The sequence below is a fragment of the Lissotriton vulgaris genome, chromosome 12 (genome assembly GCF_964263255.1).
Source record: "Lissotriton vulgaris chromosome 12, aLisVul1.2, whole genome shotgun sequence".
Taxonomy (NCBI): Eukaryota; Metazoa; Chordata; class Amphibia; order Caudata; family Salamandridae; genus Lissotriton; species Lissotriton vulgaris.
Genome location: NC_141700.1, coordinates 21,667,134 through 21,684,195, shown reverse-complemented (window position 1 = coordinate 21,684,195; position 17,062 = coordinate 21,667,134). Strand labels below are relative to the sequence as shown.

Genomic DNA, 17,062 nt, shown 5'->3' with positions numbered 1-17,062 from the left:
AGACGCAAAAATTCAAGATTAACAATACCCTGTCCACATCCGTTCCAGTAACACTGGGTGTTCCACAAGGATCCTCCTTATCTCAGACATTGTTCAATTTAGTAATGGAACCACTCACCGCACTGCTGCAAGCATCTAACGTGCAATATTATGTGTACGCAGACGATACCAAACTCTACCTTAAAATGCACACCCCGGAAGACATCAAACTACTCAACACAATGCTTAGGAACACACAGACACGGCTGGCAGAGAATCATCTCAAACTGAATTCCTCCTAATAGCACCATCGGCCAAAGTCCCCATCATACATGATTGGCTCAAACATCTTACTGCATTCAACGTTCAACGTTCAACCAACCTTTGTGGACTCAGTGAATTCATTAGGCATAACCCTCGACTGCAAACTCAATATGCAGAATGATATCAGTAATGCAACTAAGGGAGCAAATTTCCAGATCAATACATTGAGGAGCTGAAACCCTTCCTGCCCGCCAATGACTTCAGGACCGCAGTCCAAGCTCTAGTTATCCCTTGAGTAGATTATGGAACGGTCGCTCTCTGTGGCCTCCCCAAATGGACAACTGCACCCCTAAGAGCCTCTATTAATGCTGCGGCGAGACTCATCACTGGCTCTAAAAGAAACTCCCACATCTCTCCAGACTTGAAATCCTTGAACTGGCTGCCATACGAAGCTAGAATACACATGAAAATTGCGTGCATGACGCATAAGGCCATACATCACAACTTGCCCAGTTAGCTCGCTCAGAAATGGACAATCTCGGGTGGCTCTAGATCCAAAAGAAGCGCAGAAAATCTACTACTGAAACCACAAAGATTCAAGAAAAAAAAAACTGTCCTTCTCAGGGATGGCGCCCAGGATCTGGAATGCACTCCATCCAGAAACCAGACATCTCATTCAAAGCATCCTTCAAAAAAGTAGTAAAATCGATTCTCTTGGCAAAATTTACATGAATATACGCTAAGGAAATGTCGAGAATCACTAGTATTCCTTTTATGACAATGGTCAGCTAGACCACCTGGGCACCTCTTGCCTTGACTCTTTGGGTACACATGGTCTTACACAGTTTTGCTCATCTTTGCACAAAATGGTATGTTAAATGATTTATGTTGTCTGTAGAACCTCTGTGTGTAAAGCGCTCTGATATCCGCAAGGGTCTTGTTCGCGCTCTATAAAACGTTAAAAATAAATGGCATTTACCTGCAGAAACTGGACGTCCAGGAGTAAGGGAAGATTTAGCGCCACCAGCCTTGCTTGCATTCCTAGCAATAGGCTGCGTCTTGGGATCGGCATTCAGTCGAGGAGTCTTTTCCGGGTGCTCAGCTTTACCACCAAGGGACAGCCTAGAGGGCCGGTCACCTGCTTCTCGGAGTGGAGTTTGTAGAGTTTTACTTTTGTTGCCAGCTGAGGGTTTGGAGTGATCAGTTTTGAGCAGAGTGGCGGATGAAGGTTTGGATGCTGGTTTTTTCCCTGCATCTGTCTTCACATTTTTTGCCTGCTCGGTTTGTAGTGCGTTGGGATCCACCATGCAGATTCCAGGCTGCGGAGGCAGCGGGAGAGGATCCTTCATGGGTGCTGGCGGTGGGTCTTGAGACCTACTGGAGGAGGACTTTAGCAGGTTATCAGACTCCTCATCAGAGTCCAATCCTGCATCAGCTGTGATCGATGGGCACTCCTCCGTTCCAGGAGGAATATCTGAATCGGATATGGTGGGCAGAGACTCGCTCACTGAAGTTGGAGGGGTTTCATCGCCTTTCTGTCTTTTACTCACAGAAGTCTTTTGCCCCTTACTTTCTTCCAAAGGCTTGGCCAACTCCTGAGAGAGGTCACTGTCATTAGACTGATCCCGGGGACTCAAGTTCACAGAAGGAGAGATTTCAGACTTTGGGTGTTCAAACTCACAAGGAGATACTAGGCACAGATCAACTTCATGGGGAGAGTTAGAGCGAGGCCGCACTCGGTGCAAAAGAGGCACATCCAAGCCATCGCCATCACGAGCGGCACCGTGAGATGATCGTATTGGCAACGTCATCCCGCTCTTACTGGCCAGGGCCTCCTGCTCTGGCGTGACACCATCTGAGTGAGGCCCACTTCCATCTTCTAGGGAGGATTCACTCACAGGTGGAAGGACCTGCTCAAAGGATACAGACAAAGACTCATCCACTTCAGTAGAGTGCGGCGAGCCAACTTCTGCAGGAAGTGAAGGAGTTGTAATGGTCGGAGATATATCGGGCATGTCATCTCTGAACGGACTCAATAAGAGGCATCCCGCTTGCTTACCTTGAGAAGAGACCGAGCTGTCCCGAGAAGACTTGGGGCCACCAAAGACACCACCATTCTCTGAAGTTTTACAGAGGTCCTGAGTGAGGTCATCCTTATACAATGAGCAATATTTTTTTTCCTGTCCAAAATGGTCTGTGGGAGACTGATGAAAGGGTGTGTGTCCGGTACTCACCAAGCAAGAGCCTGTTGGGGAAACCATTTCCACAGTCTTCTCCTCCGAGCTCCCATACAAGTCATCAGCAACGTCTTGGAAAGTATTCAGCATTCCAACTTTCATGCTTTCCAGGGATCCGATAGCGGGTGGGGTCAGATCCAAGCTCACAGCTCGATCCCTTCTAGGCGTCTTTGCTAAGGGGGAGGGGGGACAGAGGGCTTTAGGAGGACTAAGTTCCAAATGTCTAAACCTGTCAGGGCTTTCCATTTCTTCATTGCCATTTTGGACACAGACGTCACCATCAAGGGCACCAGGACGACCCGAAGCCTCTTGTTTCGTATGTTCAGATTGACCATTGTCTTGGGGCGAATGCTCTGCCTCGCTTTCTGTAGTGGCGATCCCTTCATCCGTGGATTCCTCACTTGTTTTCTTTACATCAGACGCTGCCGTTAATCTTCCCTCCTCCTCTTTCAGCATCTCCCAAGCACCAGTCATGTCCTCCGGGGATGATGTGGCAGAAGTGGCACCCTCCCCTCCCTGCTCTTTAGCATTTAAGGGTGGCAGAGGAGGATCCACTCTCTTTTGTGGTTTGGATTTTGTTGTGCCGGCCGCCTTGGCTGCTGGTGTAACTTCTTTTTTAAGCGAGGGATAGTTTATTAAGGCTCCAGTTTTTGCAGGTGTCAATTTTGAGTCACCTGGAGCAGCAGAGGAAGGCTTTTTCAAGTCCCTAGCAGAGGGTTTACCAACTTTCTTGGAGTCGTCTTTGGTTTTTTCCATAGTAGTATCCTTTACCTGTGGCTTGAGGTCTTTCTTTAGGTCCATCTTGGACTCCTTCTTAGTTTCTCGTTTGGCATCTAGACTGCTTTCTTTCTTTACGGGCTTCTCCTCCTTTTTCACTTCCTTCTTCTCTTCCTTCTTCGCCACTAGCTTCTCTTTGGAGAGTTTCGGGCGGACGTCCTGCCTAGACTTTTCTTGTGTAGCGTCTGGATTAAGCTTGGCATCTTTCGCCTTCTCGCTCACCCCTGTATGAACAACATTTTCCTTCATAGTACCATTTGTCATTACTTTAGCCTTCTCTTTGGCTGGAGTTTTCACATCTTTTCTCTCCACTTTGGCAGGCTTCTCTTTAGACGCTGCAGTGCGGTTCTCTACGAGACTTAGTTTCGAGGCAGACTTGAGGCTCTCCTTACTGTCAGTCCTCTTCGGTTTCAGGTGCCTCTCTCCGGCCACAGATTCCAGAGCATCTAGATCTCTTCGAGCCACCACGGGATACTTCAAGAATTCTAAATGCTTCAATTTCTCAAGACCTTCAAGAATCTTGTTTTGGGGGGTGCACCCTGGGAACAAAACTCTGATTATTTGCTGAGTTGGGCTCGCTGGGTGCCAGACCAGGAGCACACAGGCAGAAGTCAAGCACTGTAAAGGGAGTTCCTGCCCTTCAGACACACCATTACCACTCCAGTGCTGCATGAACATTTCCAGTTCCTTGCTGCCTTGCACTGGGTTCAATACATACATTTCCAGTCTTCCAACCCCCATCTTTTGTAACAAGATCACTGGCTCCACCACTGCACTGTGTGCCCGTATGATTGGCTCAGCCTTCATGCCCAGTTTATCAAGGTACTGTAACGTTAGGCGAACTTCATCACAACTTTTCAAAACATCTGAACTTTCTTCCACATTTTTCAAATTCTCAGGGACATTAAGGAACATGACACCAAGTTCGGGAGAGATCAAATTTTTCATCCAGTCCTCATTGCTCTGAGAGCCCTGAGAGGGATCTTCCTCGAGCTCAGCGATCTTCCTCTGGAGCAAACTGTTAACACCACGTAAGCTGTCTGTTCCAACGTGGGTGACTAAGATCGAATCAAGCCGCTCCAAGTGTCGCACAAACTTCCAAAAGGCAGGCTTGGGACTGGACCCGCCATTGATTAAAACATTGAATCCATTTACAGCAAAGAAGGTGGCATCCCCTCGTCCACCAGGAAGGATGTAGCAGCACGGTTTGGTCATCTTCAAAAAGCCCACGTTGGGAGGGGGCTCCAGCACCTCAAAGAGGGACTGGGGCTCCAGAGATTCAGACAGGTACTCCGTGAACTCCTGGAGCCCCTCCATCTCAGGAAGAACAAGAGGAGGGTTAAACTTCAGCTCGATGAAGTCCTGGAGGTTGTGCTGGTTTAGATCATAGTCCTTCCAGTCTCCAAACTCCGGACAGGCGACGGTCAGGCTCACTTTGGCACAGGGATCCGCAGAACTCAGCAAATCTCCAATCTTGGACCAAAAAGTACAAAAGTAAAATATTAAAACATTGCACAACAAATACATTCCATATAACATGGTGCAGAAAGTCAATGAAGCATATGTGGAACAAATACTTGTCCACTTTGCAAAACAATAAAAATACATCTTCAGGCGTAACAATCTCATCTACGTACTCGCCACTGCCAAGAAACATTATCAATATAAAGAACAAAAACATCAAAGATCAAACGCATGTTTACCTGAATTAAGATTACAAAGACTTTCAGTACAGCATCTCACATGTGGCTTCACAACAGGCTTACTACAAATAAACACAAACATTGTGCTATAGTTCTATTTACACGGAGCTTTAGCTGAAGCGCAGCGTGGACGACTGCTGGATTGGAAGAGTGTTGATTTGTAGCACAGCCTCTACGGGGAGTAGTCGGGTGTTGTGCACGAGTGACCTGGTGGATTGGTACTTTTATGGGAACTTGTAATACAGATTTTCCGTTTGTAGCAAAAGGAAGCTATAACAAAAGATAGAACACCTACAATTCACCTTAATTTATAGCAGTGTCAGAGTCAAAGGTGTGTGTTAGTGGTGCAGCCTAGGTGGGACCTGTCCTGGCATCAGATAGGTAGTGGACTGCAGTCTTGTGTAGCGGCTCTCGCTTAACTAGGTTTGAGTGGAAAGAGTGGGACGCCTGCGGTCGTGGCTACCCTCCCATACTAGTCGATGGTCCTTCACTGGGACTGAGCGACAGGCTCACAAACGCAGTGCATTACCGGTAGGGCACATGACTGGAAAAGTTCCACAATTCAAGGTAATCTGAGGGGTTCAATACCCAGTGTGGAATTATAACTCCCAAATAGTTAGCACAGATGACTGCAAAGTGCACCACAGAGCTTGAGAGCTACAATTAGTTGGCAAATATTTTTTTACATTATGACTGAAAGATGTATTTTTAATTTAAATTGAGTCCTCGTCAAGTTACATTATACACGGATTGTTCGAAAACTAGCAAAAGTTCTTTAGTCTTTCACAGACTGTAAACAGCAAAGAGACAAGTGTTCAGCAAAACCTTATAATGTTCCACTTTGTCAGAGCTCAATTACTTCGTGGTTTCAATTTTTCAAAGCGGCGCCTACTTCTCTAATGAAGAGATTGGAATCGTGGATGGACTAGAATACCTCCCAATTCAAAGTCACTCAAATATCAAACGTGACACTTGACATCCATTGGATCAAAAGTGTCCCCCAAGAAATAGAGGGACCCGTAGGCATTCCCTGGATAATGAGAGCGAAGGCTGCTAACCGGCCTGGTTCATGCAGGAGCACAAGTGGCGTAAGCCAGAGACATGAACCGGGCACGCACGGGCGTAGACAGGAACTGGGCACACACGGGCGTAGACAGGAACTGGGCACACACGGGCGTAGACAGGAACCGGGCACACACGGGCGTAGACAGGAACCGGGCACACACTGGTGTAGACAGAACATGGAGCTGTTTGTCTAGTTGCTAGAGAGGGTTTTTATACTTTCTTCCGCACTTCCTTTGACTTGGAGGACAACGAAGAAAGACATTTTTGGTTTTGGAAAAGTTAGTAGTGCCAAATACTGGTTTGTCCTCAAAATCCTTGTGGGAATTTTTGATCCAAAGTAACTCAGACCAGCTTGCTAACAAGCCTGATATGGAGGACGCCACAATGTACGACAGCATGACATGAAGGTGGCCCGGCTCTTACTCGGAGACTCCAATCCCTCCTAGCGGAAAGAGTCCTGCTGGTAGTAAAGCAGCCTCCCCTCCTCTGCCCTCCTGCCTGGAAAGTCTGGTTCCCCTGTTCTAGAGTCCGTCTGCTGCGTCCCAGGATTGGTAACAGTGGAGTAACCCTTCTATCACTCAATGATGATGGGCACTGCAGCGCGCATGGTATGAAACGCAATGGATTACCCAACACAATTTTCCTCGTCTTCAGAATTGGAAATTAGTATCATGTGCTGGAGTTCTTCGTCCAACACCCAAACCACCAAATGCGATTTTTTTTAAAGATGCTTTTTGGAAATTTTAGTGCAACGGTCATCGGCAAGGCCTCTGGTGCCGAACTATCATAAGGAGCCCAATGCTGCCACTTACTAAACTATATTGTTTTTTGGCAGTTAAATGAATGGCAAGATTTAAACTTTACAATTCTCTTGAATCCAAAGCAAAGAGGTTGCAAACCAAGTCCTTTCAGAGATAGTTTGTGTTACAAACATGGTATCCTGCATTAGCAAGTGTACCCACAAACGCCTACACAACCTGAATATGCACTTGTGGCCTTAAAAAGTTCATACAGACCTTCCACATTCACTGTGCACTGAGGGGTCCGTTTCTTCAGCCTATTCAGTGTCAAAAAAACATGCTTAAAATGTTACCAGGACAAAAGTTCACACTTCCAGACCAGTGGAAAAACAAATCTGATGCAAGACTGTGTCCAAATGCACTAAGCTTCTGGGACACACACACACACACACACACACACGCCACGTAAATCATGTGCAAAACTAACACAAAAAAAAACACACCAGGCTGCTACAGTACAGTGCAGAAAGCCAACACAGTGATTCTCCAGACCAGAGAGAAAGTGCAGACTAGCGGCAGCCCCGACTGAAGCTCACCTTCGGTACCCAACTGTTGCTTTAATCAGTCACTTGCAAAATATCTTCACAAAGAGGCCCATGGCACACTAAGACCTCAGCACGGCCAACATAGCATGTCTAGAGCGGGATCGCTGCAAGCAACCCCTTCACACTCCCCTCAAGAGCACCCCAGGCTGCCGGGCCAGCAGCATTACCTCTTTGTCGGTGAAGATCTGGAAGAAGTCCCCCAGGGAGAAGTGTCCGTCCTGCAGCACCAGGTCCCCGGTCCCCTCGGCGCAGGGCCCGGCCAGCACCAGCAGCTTCTGTCTGGAGACGCTGGTGATGAGGTTACACAGCTGCAAGAAGGTGGGGGGCAAAGGATTAACGCAAACATTCAAACCATGCAATGGGGAGAAACGCGGGGCGGTCTGGGGGGAGCAAGCACTGTCAAGCAGCGGGCAGGCAGCGGGCCGAGGGCAGCGGGTCAAGAGCAGCCCTCTCGCAAGGATGAGCCCTTCAAGGTCTGGGGGTGGAAGGAACAGAGAGAGGCCTCCGGGTGCAGAACTGGAGATTTCAATCCGGCCCCCACCCTGCGCGCTCCTCCATCGGCACGCGCCCACTGGACATTTAAGAAAAGAAGCAGCCGCAGCTCTGAGAGCCGTCTGTAGGATCTTCTACCACATTTCAGTTTCTGATAATGTCCTGAGCAAATACTGAGCCCAGAAACCAGAGTACGCTGAATTGTTGTAGTAAATACACTGGGGGCCGCTCTCCCAGCGGCATCGGACCCCTCGTGGCTCTGAGCCCTCAGCCCCACTGCGCCCCCATGAACTGTGAACGCGAGGTTCAAGGCAGCCCCGGCAGCAGCCTCCCTTGAAGGCAGGCGCGGGCACTCACCTCCGCACGGACAGACTTGAGCGAAGGGTTCAGCAGCACCAGCGACTCCAGGCTGTCCCCCTGGTGGTGGAGGTTCCTCTGCCCTGGAGGTGGAGGGAAGAAGACGAGGGTGAGAAGAGACAACTGGGGCTTTAAACACCCCCCGCCCCAAGAACACCCGGAGGAGACCCCCTCCCCCCCGCAAAGAGACACAAGGAGCCGATTCAGAGCAGAGCAGCCCTGCTTACGGGAACACAGCGGACACAAGTAGCGGGCAGAGCGGGCAGCACAAGGCCGGGGGGGTGATGCGACTCACTGCGACCTCAGCAGCTCGCTCGGGGCCTGGTCTATCGGACACAGGGAGGAGGCTGCGGCCATCCCAGCTGGGGATCTCTGCTTTCACCAAAAACAAACCCCTTGCCGAAGCCACAGAGAAGAGACCCATCCGCTCCCCGGGACAACAGCGATCAAACACAGAAAGAAGGGTTGAGGTAGGACAGACATAGTATCCGTTTCAAGATTAATACTAAATGGACGGTTGTCATTCACTGGACAACCTCAGAGCAAAAGCTTTAAGGCAGCACACACTTCATGGAACGATTCCGGCAGCATGAAAGCAGCACACACTTCATGGAACGATTCTGGCAGCATGAAAGCAGCACACACTTCATGGAACGATTCTGGCAGCATGAAAGCAGCACACACTTCATGGACAGATTCTGGCCGCATGAAAGCAGCACACACTTCATGGAACGATTCTGGCAGCATGAAAGCAGCACACACTTCATGGACAGATTCTGGCCGCATGAAAGCAGCACACACTTCATGGACAGATTCTGGCCGCATGAAAGCAGCACACACTTCATGGACAGATTCTGGCAGCATGAAAGCAGCACACACTTCATGGACAGATTCTGGCAGCATGAAAGCAGCACACACTTCATGGACCGATTCTGGCCGCATGAAAACAGCACACACTTCATGGACCGATTCTGGCACCATGAAAGCAGCACACACTTCATGGACCGATTCTGGCACCATGAAAGCAGCACACACTTCATGGACCAATTCTGGCAGCATGAAAGCAGCACACACTTCATGGACCGATTCAGGCAGCATGAAAGCAGCACACACTTCATGGACCGATTCTTGCAGCATGAAAACAGCACACACTTCATGGACAGATTCTGGCGCCATGAAAGCAGCACACACTTCATGGACAGATTCTGGCAGCATGAAAGCAGCACACACTTCATGGACAGATTCTGGCAGCATGAAAGCAGCACACACTTCATGGACAGATTCTGGCCGCATGAAAGCAGCACACACTTCATGGACAGATTCTGGTGCCATGAAAGCAGAACACACTTCATGGACAGATTATGCAGCATGAAAGCAGCACACACTTCTTGTTCCGATTCTGGCCGCATGAAAGCAGCACAAACTTCTTGGACCAATTCGGATGTATGTTGTTACAAAGCGCGGTATTAGCACGCGTACCGTTACAACGCAGGTTTTACAACGCAAGTCGTTACAACGACTTGCGTTGGGGTCGCTGGATAGTGAAATAGTTTAATTTACTATTCCAACTCCAGTCCCAGTGGATAGTAGGGAAGGTGTTGGATAGTAAATTAAACTATTCCCTATCCTACAGCGCCCTCCAGCGCAAGTCGTAACGACTTTCGTTGTAAAACCTGCGTGGTAACGGTACCCCGTTGTAAAAGATTCGTGGTAAAGGATATTCCCCACCAATTCTGGCAGCATGAAAGCAGCACACACTTCTTGGACCGATTCTGGCACCATGAAAGCAGCACACGCCCAGTGTAGGATTGCCTGCAACCTGCCCAAGAAGGGGAAGCCATACTGCCCAGTGTACAATTGCCTGCAACCTGCCCAAGAAGGGGAAGCCATACTAGGCAGTAGAGGATTGCCTGCCACCTGCCCAAGAAGGGGAAGCCATACTGCCCAGTGCAGAATTGCCTGCAACCTGCCCAAGAAGGGGAAGCGGTACCGCCCAGTACAGGATTGCCTGCAACCTGCCCAAGAAGGGGAAGCCATACTGCCCAGTGCAGGATTGCCTGCAACCTGCCCAAGAAGGGGAAGCCATACTGCCCAGTGCAGGATTGCCTGCAACCTGCCCAAGAAGGGGAAGCCATACTGCCCAGTGTAGGATTGCCTGCAACCTGCCCAAGAAGGGGAAGCCATACTGCCCAGTGTAGGATTGCCTGCAACCTGCCCAAGAAGGGGAAGCCATACTGCGCAGCGCAGGATTGCCTGCAACCTGCCCAAGAAGGGGAAGCCATACTGCCCAGTGTAGGATTGCCTGCAACCTGCCCAAGAAGGGGAAGCCATACTGCCCAGTGTAGGATTGCCTGCAACCTGCCCAAGAAGGGGAAGCCATACTGCCCAGTGTAGGATTGCCTGCAACCTGCCCAAGAAGGGGAAGCCATACTGCCCAGTGTAGGATTGCCTGCAACCTGCCCAAGAAGGGGAAGCCATACTGCCCAGTGCAGGATTGCCTGCAACCTGCGAAAGAAGGGGAAGCCATACTGCCCAGTGCAGGATTGCCTGCAACCTGCGAAAGAAGGGGAAGCCATACTGCCCAGTGCAGGATTGCCTGCAACCTGCCCAAGAAGGGGAAGCCATACTGCCCAGTGCAGGATTGCCTGCAACCTGCGAAAGAAGGGGAAGCCATACTGCCCAGTGTAGGATTGCCTGCAACCTCCGAAAGAAGGGGAAGCCATACTGCCCAGTGCAGGATTGCCTGCAACCTGCCCAAGAAGGGGAAGCCATACTGCCCAGTGCAGGATTGCCTGCAACCTGCGAAAGAAGGGGAAGCCATACTGCCCAGTGCAGGATTGCCTGCAACCTGCCCAAGAAGGGGAAGCCATACTGCCCAGTGTAGGATTGCCTGCAACCTGCGAAAGAAGGGGAAGCCAAACTGCCCAGTGCAGGATTGCCTGCAACCTGCCCAAGAAGGGGAAGCCATACTGCCCAGTGCAGGATTGCCTGCAACCTGCCCAAGAAGGGGAAGCCATACTGCCCAGTGCAGGATTGCCTGCAACCTGCCCAAGAAGGAGAAGCCATACTAGACAGCAGAGGATTGCCTGCCACCTGCCCAAGAAGGGGAAGCCATACTGCCCAGTGCAGGATTGCCTGCAACCTGCCCAAGAAGGGGAAGCCATACTAGACAGCAGAGGATTGCCTGCCACCTGCCCAAGAAGGGGAAGCCATACTGCCCAGTGCAGGATTGCCTGCAACCTGCCCAAGAAGGGGAAGCCATACTGCCCAGTGCAGGATTGCCTGCAACCTGCCCAAGAAGGGGAAGCCATACTGCCCAGTGCAGGATTGCCTGCAACCTGCCCAAGAAGGGGAAGCCATACTGCCCAGTGCAGGATTGCCTGCAACCTGCCCAAGAAGGGGAAGCCATACTGCCCAGTGCAGGATTGCCTGCAACCTGCCCAAGAAGGGGAAGCCATACTGCCCAGTGTACGATTGCCTGCAACCTGCCCAAGAAGGGGAAGCCATACTGCCCAGTGCACGATTGCCTGCAACCTGCCCAAGAAGGGGAAGCCATACTGCTCAGTGCAGGATTGCCTGCAACCTGCCCAAGAAGGGGAAGCCATACTGCCCAGTGCAGGATTGCCTGCAACCTGCGAAAGAAGGGGAAGCCATACTGCCCAGTGTAGGATTGCCTGCAACCTGCGAAAGAAGGGGAAGCCATACTGCCCAGTGCAGGATTGCCTGCAACCTGCCCAAGAAGGGGAAGCCATACTGCCCAGTGCAGGATTGCCTGCAACCTGCGAAAGAAGGGGAAGCCATACTGCCCAGTGCAGGATTGCCTGCAACCTGCCCAAGAAGGGGAAGCCATACTGCCCAGTGTATGATTGCCTGCAACCTGCGAAAGAAGGGGAAGCCATACTGCCCAGTGCAGGATTGCCTGCAACCTGCCCAAGAAGGGGAAGCCATACTGCCCAGTGCAGGATTGCCTGCAACCTGCCCAAGAAGGGGAAGCCATACTGCCCAGTGCAGGATTGCCTGCAACCTGCCCAAGAAGGGGAAGCCATACTGCCCAGTGTAGGATTGCCTGCAACCTGCCCAAGAAGGGGAAGCCATACTGCCCAATGCAGGATTGCCTGCAACCTGCCCAAGAAGGGGAAGCCATACTGCCCAGTGCAGGATTGCCTGCAACCTGCCCAAGAAGGGGAAGCCATACTAGACAGCAGAGGATTGCCTGCCACCTGCCCAAGAAGGTGAAGCCATACTGCCCAGTGCAGGATTGCCTGCAACCTGCCCAAGAAGGGGAAGCCATACTGCCCAGTGCAGGATTGCCTGCAACCTGCCCAAGAAGGGGAAGCCATACTGCCCAGTGCAGGATTGCCTGCAACCTGCCCAAGAAGGGGAAGCCATACTGCCCAGTGCAGGATTGCCTGCAACCTGCCCAAGAAGGGGAAGCCATACTGGACAGCAGAGGATTGCCTGCCACCTGCCCAAGAAGGGGAAGCCATACTGCCTAGTGCAGGATTGCCTGCAACCTGCCCAAGAAGGGGAAGCCATACTAGACAGCAGAGGATTGCCTGCCACCTGCCCAAGAAGGGGAAGCCATACTGCCCAGTGCAGGATTGCCTGCAACCTGCCCAAGAAGGGGAAGCCATACTGCCCAGTGCAGGATTGCCTGCAACCTGCCCAAGAAGGGGAAGCCATACTGCCCAGTGCAGGATTGCCTGCAACCTGCCCAAGAAGGGGAAGCCATACTGCCCAGTGCAGGATTGCCTGCAACCTGCGAAAGAAGGGGAAGCCATACTGCCCAGTGCAGGATTGCCTGCAACCTGCCCAAGAAGGGGAAGCCATACAGCCCAGTGCAGGATTGCCTGCAACCTGCCCAAGAAGGGGAAGCCATACTGCCCAGTGTAGGATTGCCTGCAACCTGCCCAAGAAGGGGAAGCCATACTAGACAGCAGAGGATTGCCTGCAACCTGCCCAAGAAGGGGAAGCCATACTGCCCAGTGCAGGATTGCCTGCAACCTGCGAAAGAAGGGGAAGCCATACTGCCCAGTGCAGGATTGCCTGCAACCTGCGAAAGAAGGGGAAGCCATACTGCCCAGTGCAGGATTGCCTGCAACCTGCCCAAGAAGGGGAAGCAATACTGCCCAGTGCAGGATTGCCTGCAACCTGCCCAAGAAGGGGAAGCCATACTGCCCAGTGCAGGATTGCCTGCAACCTGCCCAAGAAGGGGAAGCCATACTGCCCAGTGCAGGATTGCCTGCAACCTGCCCAAGAAGGGGAAGCCATACTGCCCAGTGCAGGATTGCCTGCAACCTGCCCAAGAAGGGGAAGCCATACTGCCCAGTGCAGGATTGCCTGCAACCTGCGAAAGAAGGGGAAGCCATACAGCCCAGTGCAGGATTGCCTGCAACCTGCGAAAGAAGGGGAAGCCATACTGCCCAGTGCAGGATTGCCTGCAACCTGCCCAAGAAGGGGAAGCAATACTGCCCAGTGCAGGATTGCCTGCAACCTGCGAAAGAAGGGGAAGCCATACTGCCCAGTGCAGGATTGCCTGCAACCTGCCCAAGAAGGGGAAGCCATACTGCCCAGTGCAGGATTGCCTGCAACCTGCCCAAGAAGGGGAAGCCATACTGCCCAGTGCAGGATTGCCTGCAACCTGCCCAAGAAGGGGAAGCCATACTGCCCAGTGCAGGATTGCCTGCAACCTGCCCAAGAAGGGGAAGCCATACTGCCCAGTGCAGGATTGCCTGCCACCTGCCCAAGAAGGGGAAGCCATACTGCGCAGCATATGGAGGTACAGGCTAATGACTAGAAAGACAAGTAAGGCCCAGACAACAGAAGCTAGCCTGCAGCCTGCCAGGAGCTCTGGACTTTCTAGTCATGCTTTACAGAAGCAAAACAAAGACATCAATATTACAATGGGCGAAGGCCTGCAGGATACTCTTGGAGTGTTTAAAGTGCAAGACCCGCCTAAATTTAAACTGTCCCTGGCTAGGAGGATGCCTTTTATTCCTTTCCAGTAACTCTGGAGGAGGTGTTCGGGTAAGTAGGAAGGGTCCCCTTTGCCTCAGGTTTTAGGTTACAGGTCCACTGGCGGAAGTTGTTCAAGAGGGTTTTTGAAGTTTGGATACCATCATTTTATTGCGCAGATTTAGTATCACGGCGCAAAACCAAAAATGGACCCCAACCACACATTTCAGTTCCGGCTGGAAGCAAGAAGACCCGGATCAGGACCTGGTCACTACTGCGCTCCCCAAAAACAAAATCTTAATCATAAATGGACTCTTCAGACTCCTGGAGCCCTCGCTTTGCGGACCAGGTCTAAGCCCAGTACGGGCAGTCCACCCCGAGCGCACCCGACGCCGAAATTAAAGGTAGTCGGCGGATATCCCAAAAGCACAACAATTCTAGCACCATGCAGGACTCATTGTTCAGCCTTTGTTCACAGCCTCCATTCATAGTGTAAAATTATCAGGCGTTCCAAGGTACTTTTATAAAGCAGGTCAAGTGAACATGTTCACCCCACTGGGCGAACCTCAGCCGTGAGACTCCAAGTACTTTGCAGCATAGCGCCTTACTGCGCAAGCAGCACTGCAGGGAGGAGTGCTGTGCTCGAGCTTGCTCCCAGAAGGTACTAGTGAGGCCTTCTAGTACAGAGGCGGCAACAAGCTTCTGCAAGCAGAGCACCGGCAGTGGAGGCTGCAGCGAACCACTGACTGACCCGACAAGCCTTTGCAGACAGTAGGAACATGGATCAACATGGGTCTCTCCAACCCATCAACAGTGACTGCATCAGCAGTAAACCAAGGCAACGCCCGAACACCACCCAAGAGCATCAGCTGGCACTGCTGCCCCAACGCACCCCGCCGAACACCACCCAAGAGCATCAGCTGGCACTACTGCCCCAACGCACCCCGCCGAACACCACCCAAGAGCATCAGCTGGCACTACTGCCCCAACGCACCCTGCCGAACACCACCCAACAGCATCAGCTGGCACTACTGCCCCAACGCACCCTGCCGAACACCACCCAAGAGCATCAGCTGGCACGACTGCCTAAACGCACCCCGCCAACCACCACCCAAGAGCATCAGCTGGCACTACTGCCCCAACGCACACCGCCAACCACCACCCAAGAGCATCAGCTGGCACTACTGCCCCAACGCACACCGCCAACCACCACCCAAGACCATCAGCTGGCACGACTGCCCAAACGCACCCCGCCAACCACCACCCAAGAGCATCAGCTGGCACGACTGCCCCAACGCACACCGCCAACCACCACCCAAGAGCATCAGCTGGCACTACTGCCCCAACGCACACCGCCAACCACCACCCAAGAGCATCAGCTGGCACTACTGCCCCAACGCACCCCGCCGAACACCACCCAAGAGCGTCAGCTGGCACTACTGCCCCAACGCACCCCGCCGAACACCACCCAAGAGCATCAGCTGGCACGACTGCCCCAACGCACCCTGCGCACATCGCCAACCACCACCCAAGACCATCAGCTGGCACTACTGCCCCAACGCACACCGCCAACCACCACCCAAGAGCATCAGCTGGCACTACTGCCCCAACGCACACCGCCAACCACCACCCAAGAGCATCAGCTGGCACGACTGCCCCAACGCACCCTGCGCACATCGCCAACCACCACCCAAGAGCATCAGCTGGCACTACTGCCCCAACGCACACCGCTAACCACCACCCAAGAGCATCAGATGGCACTACTGCCCCAACGCACACCGCCAACCACCACCCAAGAGCATCAGCTGGCACTACTGCCCCAACGCACACCGCCAACCACCACCCAAGACCATCAGCTGGCACTACTGCCCCAACGCACACCGCCAACCACCACCCAAGAGCATCATCTGGCACTACTGCCCCAACGCACACCGCCAACCACCACCCAAGACCATCAGCTGGCACTACTGCCCCAACTCACACCGCCAACCACCACCCAAGAGCATCAGCTGGCACTACTGCCCCAACGCACACCGCCAACCACCACCCAAGACCATCAGCTGGCACTACTGCCCCAACGCACACCGCCAACCACCACCCAAGACCATCAGCTGGCACTACTGCCCCAACGCACACCGCCAACCACCACCCAAGACCATCAGCTGGAACGACTGCCCCAACGCACACCGCCAACCACGACCATCAGCTGGCACTACTGCCCCAACGCACCCTGCGCACATCGCCAACCACCACCCAAGACCATCAGCTGGAACGACTGCCCCAACGCACCCTGCGCACATCGCCAACCACCACCCAAGACCATCAGCTGGCACGACTGCCCCAACGCACCCTGCGCACATCGCCAACCACCACCCAAGACCATCAGCTGGCACTACTGCCCCAACTCACATCGTAACCACCACCCAAGAGCATCAGCTGGCACTACTGCCCCAACTCACACATCGCCGAACACCACCCAAGAGCATCAGCTGGCACTACTGCCCCAACTCACATCGCCAACCACCACCCAAGAGCATCAGCTGGCACTACTGCCCCAACGCACACCGCCAACCACCACCCAAGACCATCAGCTGGAACGACTGCCCCAACGCACCCTGCGCACATCGCCAACCACCACCCAAGACCATCAGCTGGCACTACTGCCCCAACTCACACCGCCAACCACCACCCAAGAGCATCATCTGGCACTACTGCCCCAACGCACACCGCCAACCACCACCCAAGAGCATCAGCTGGCACTACTGCCCCAACGCACATCGCCAACCACCACCCAAGACCATCAGCTGGCACTACTGCCTCAACTCACACATCGCCAACCACCACCCAAGAGCATCAGCTGGCACTACTGCCTCAACTCACACATCGCC

At 52.7% G+C, this 17,062-nt stretch overlaps 1 protein-coding gene across 1 annotated transcript in view; it reads right to left on the bottom strand.

Moving 5' to 3' along the window:
• MAP1S (microtubule associated protein 1S) overlaps window positions 1–17,062 on the bottom strand; it is a 77,789-nt gene that overhangs the window by 22,311 nt on the left and 38,416 nt on the right. The window contains exons 3-5 of the mRNA XM_086946792.1: window positions 8,220–8,302; window positions 7,538–7,678; window positions 1,223–4,730 (exon numbers count right to left, since the gene is read on the bottom strand). Of these exons, the coding sequence (XP_086802918.1) occupies window positions 1,223–4,730; window positions 7,538–7,678; window positions 8,220–8,302 (3,732 nt within the window). The remainder of the gene's footprint in view (window positions 1–1,222; window positions 4,731–7,537; window positions 7,679–8,219; window positions 8,303–17,062) is intronic.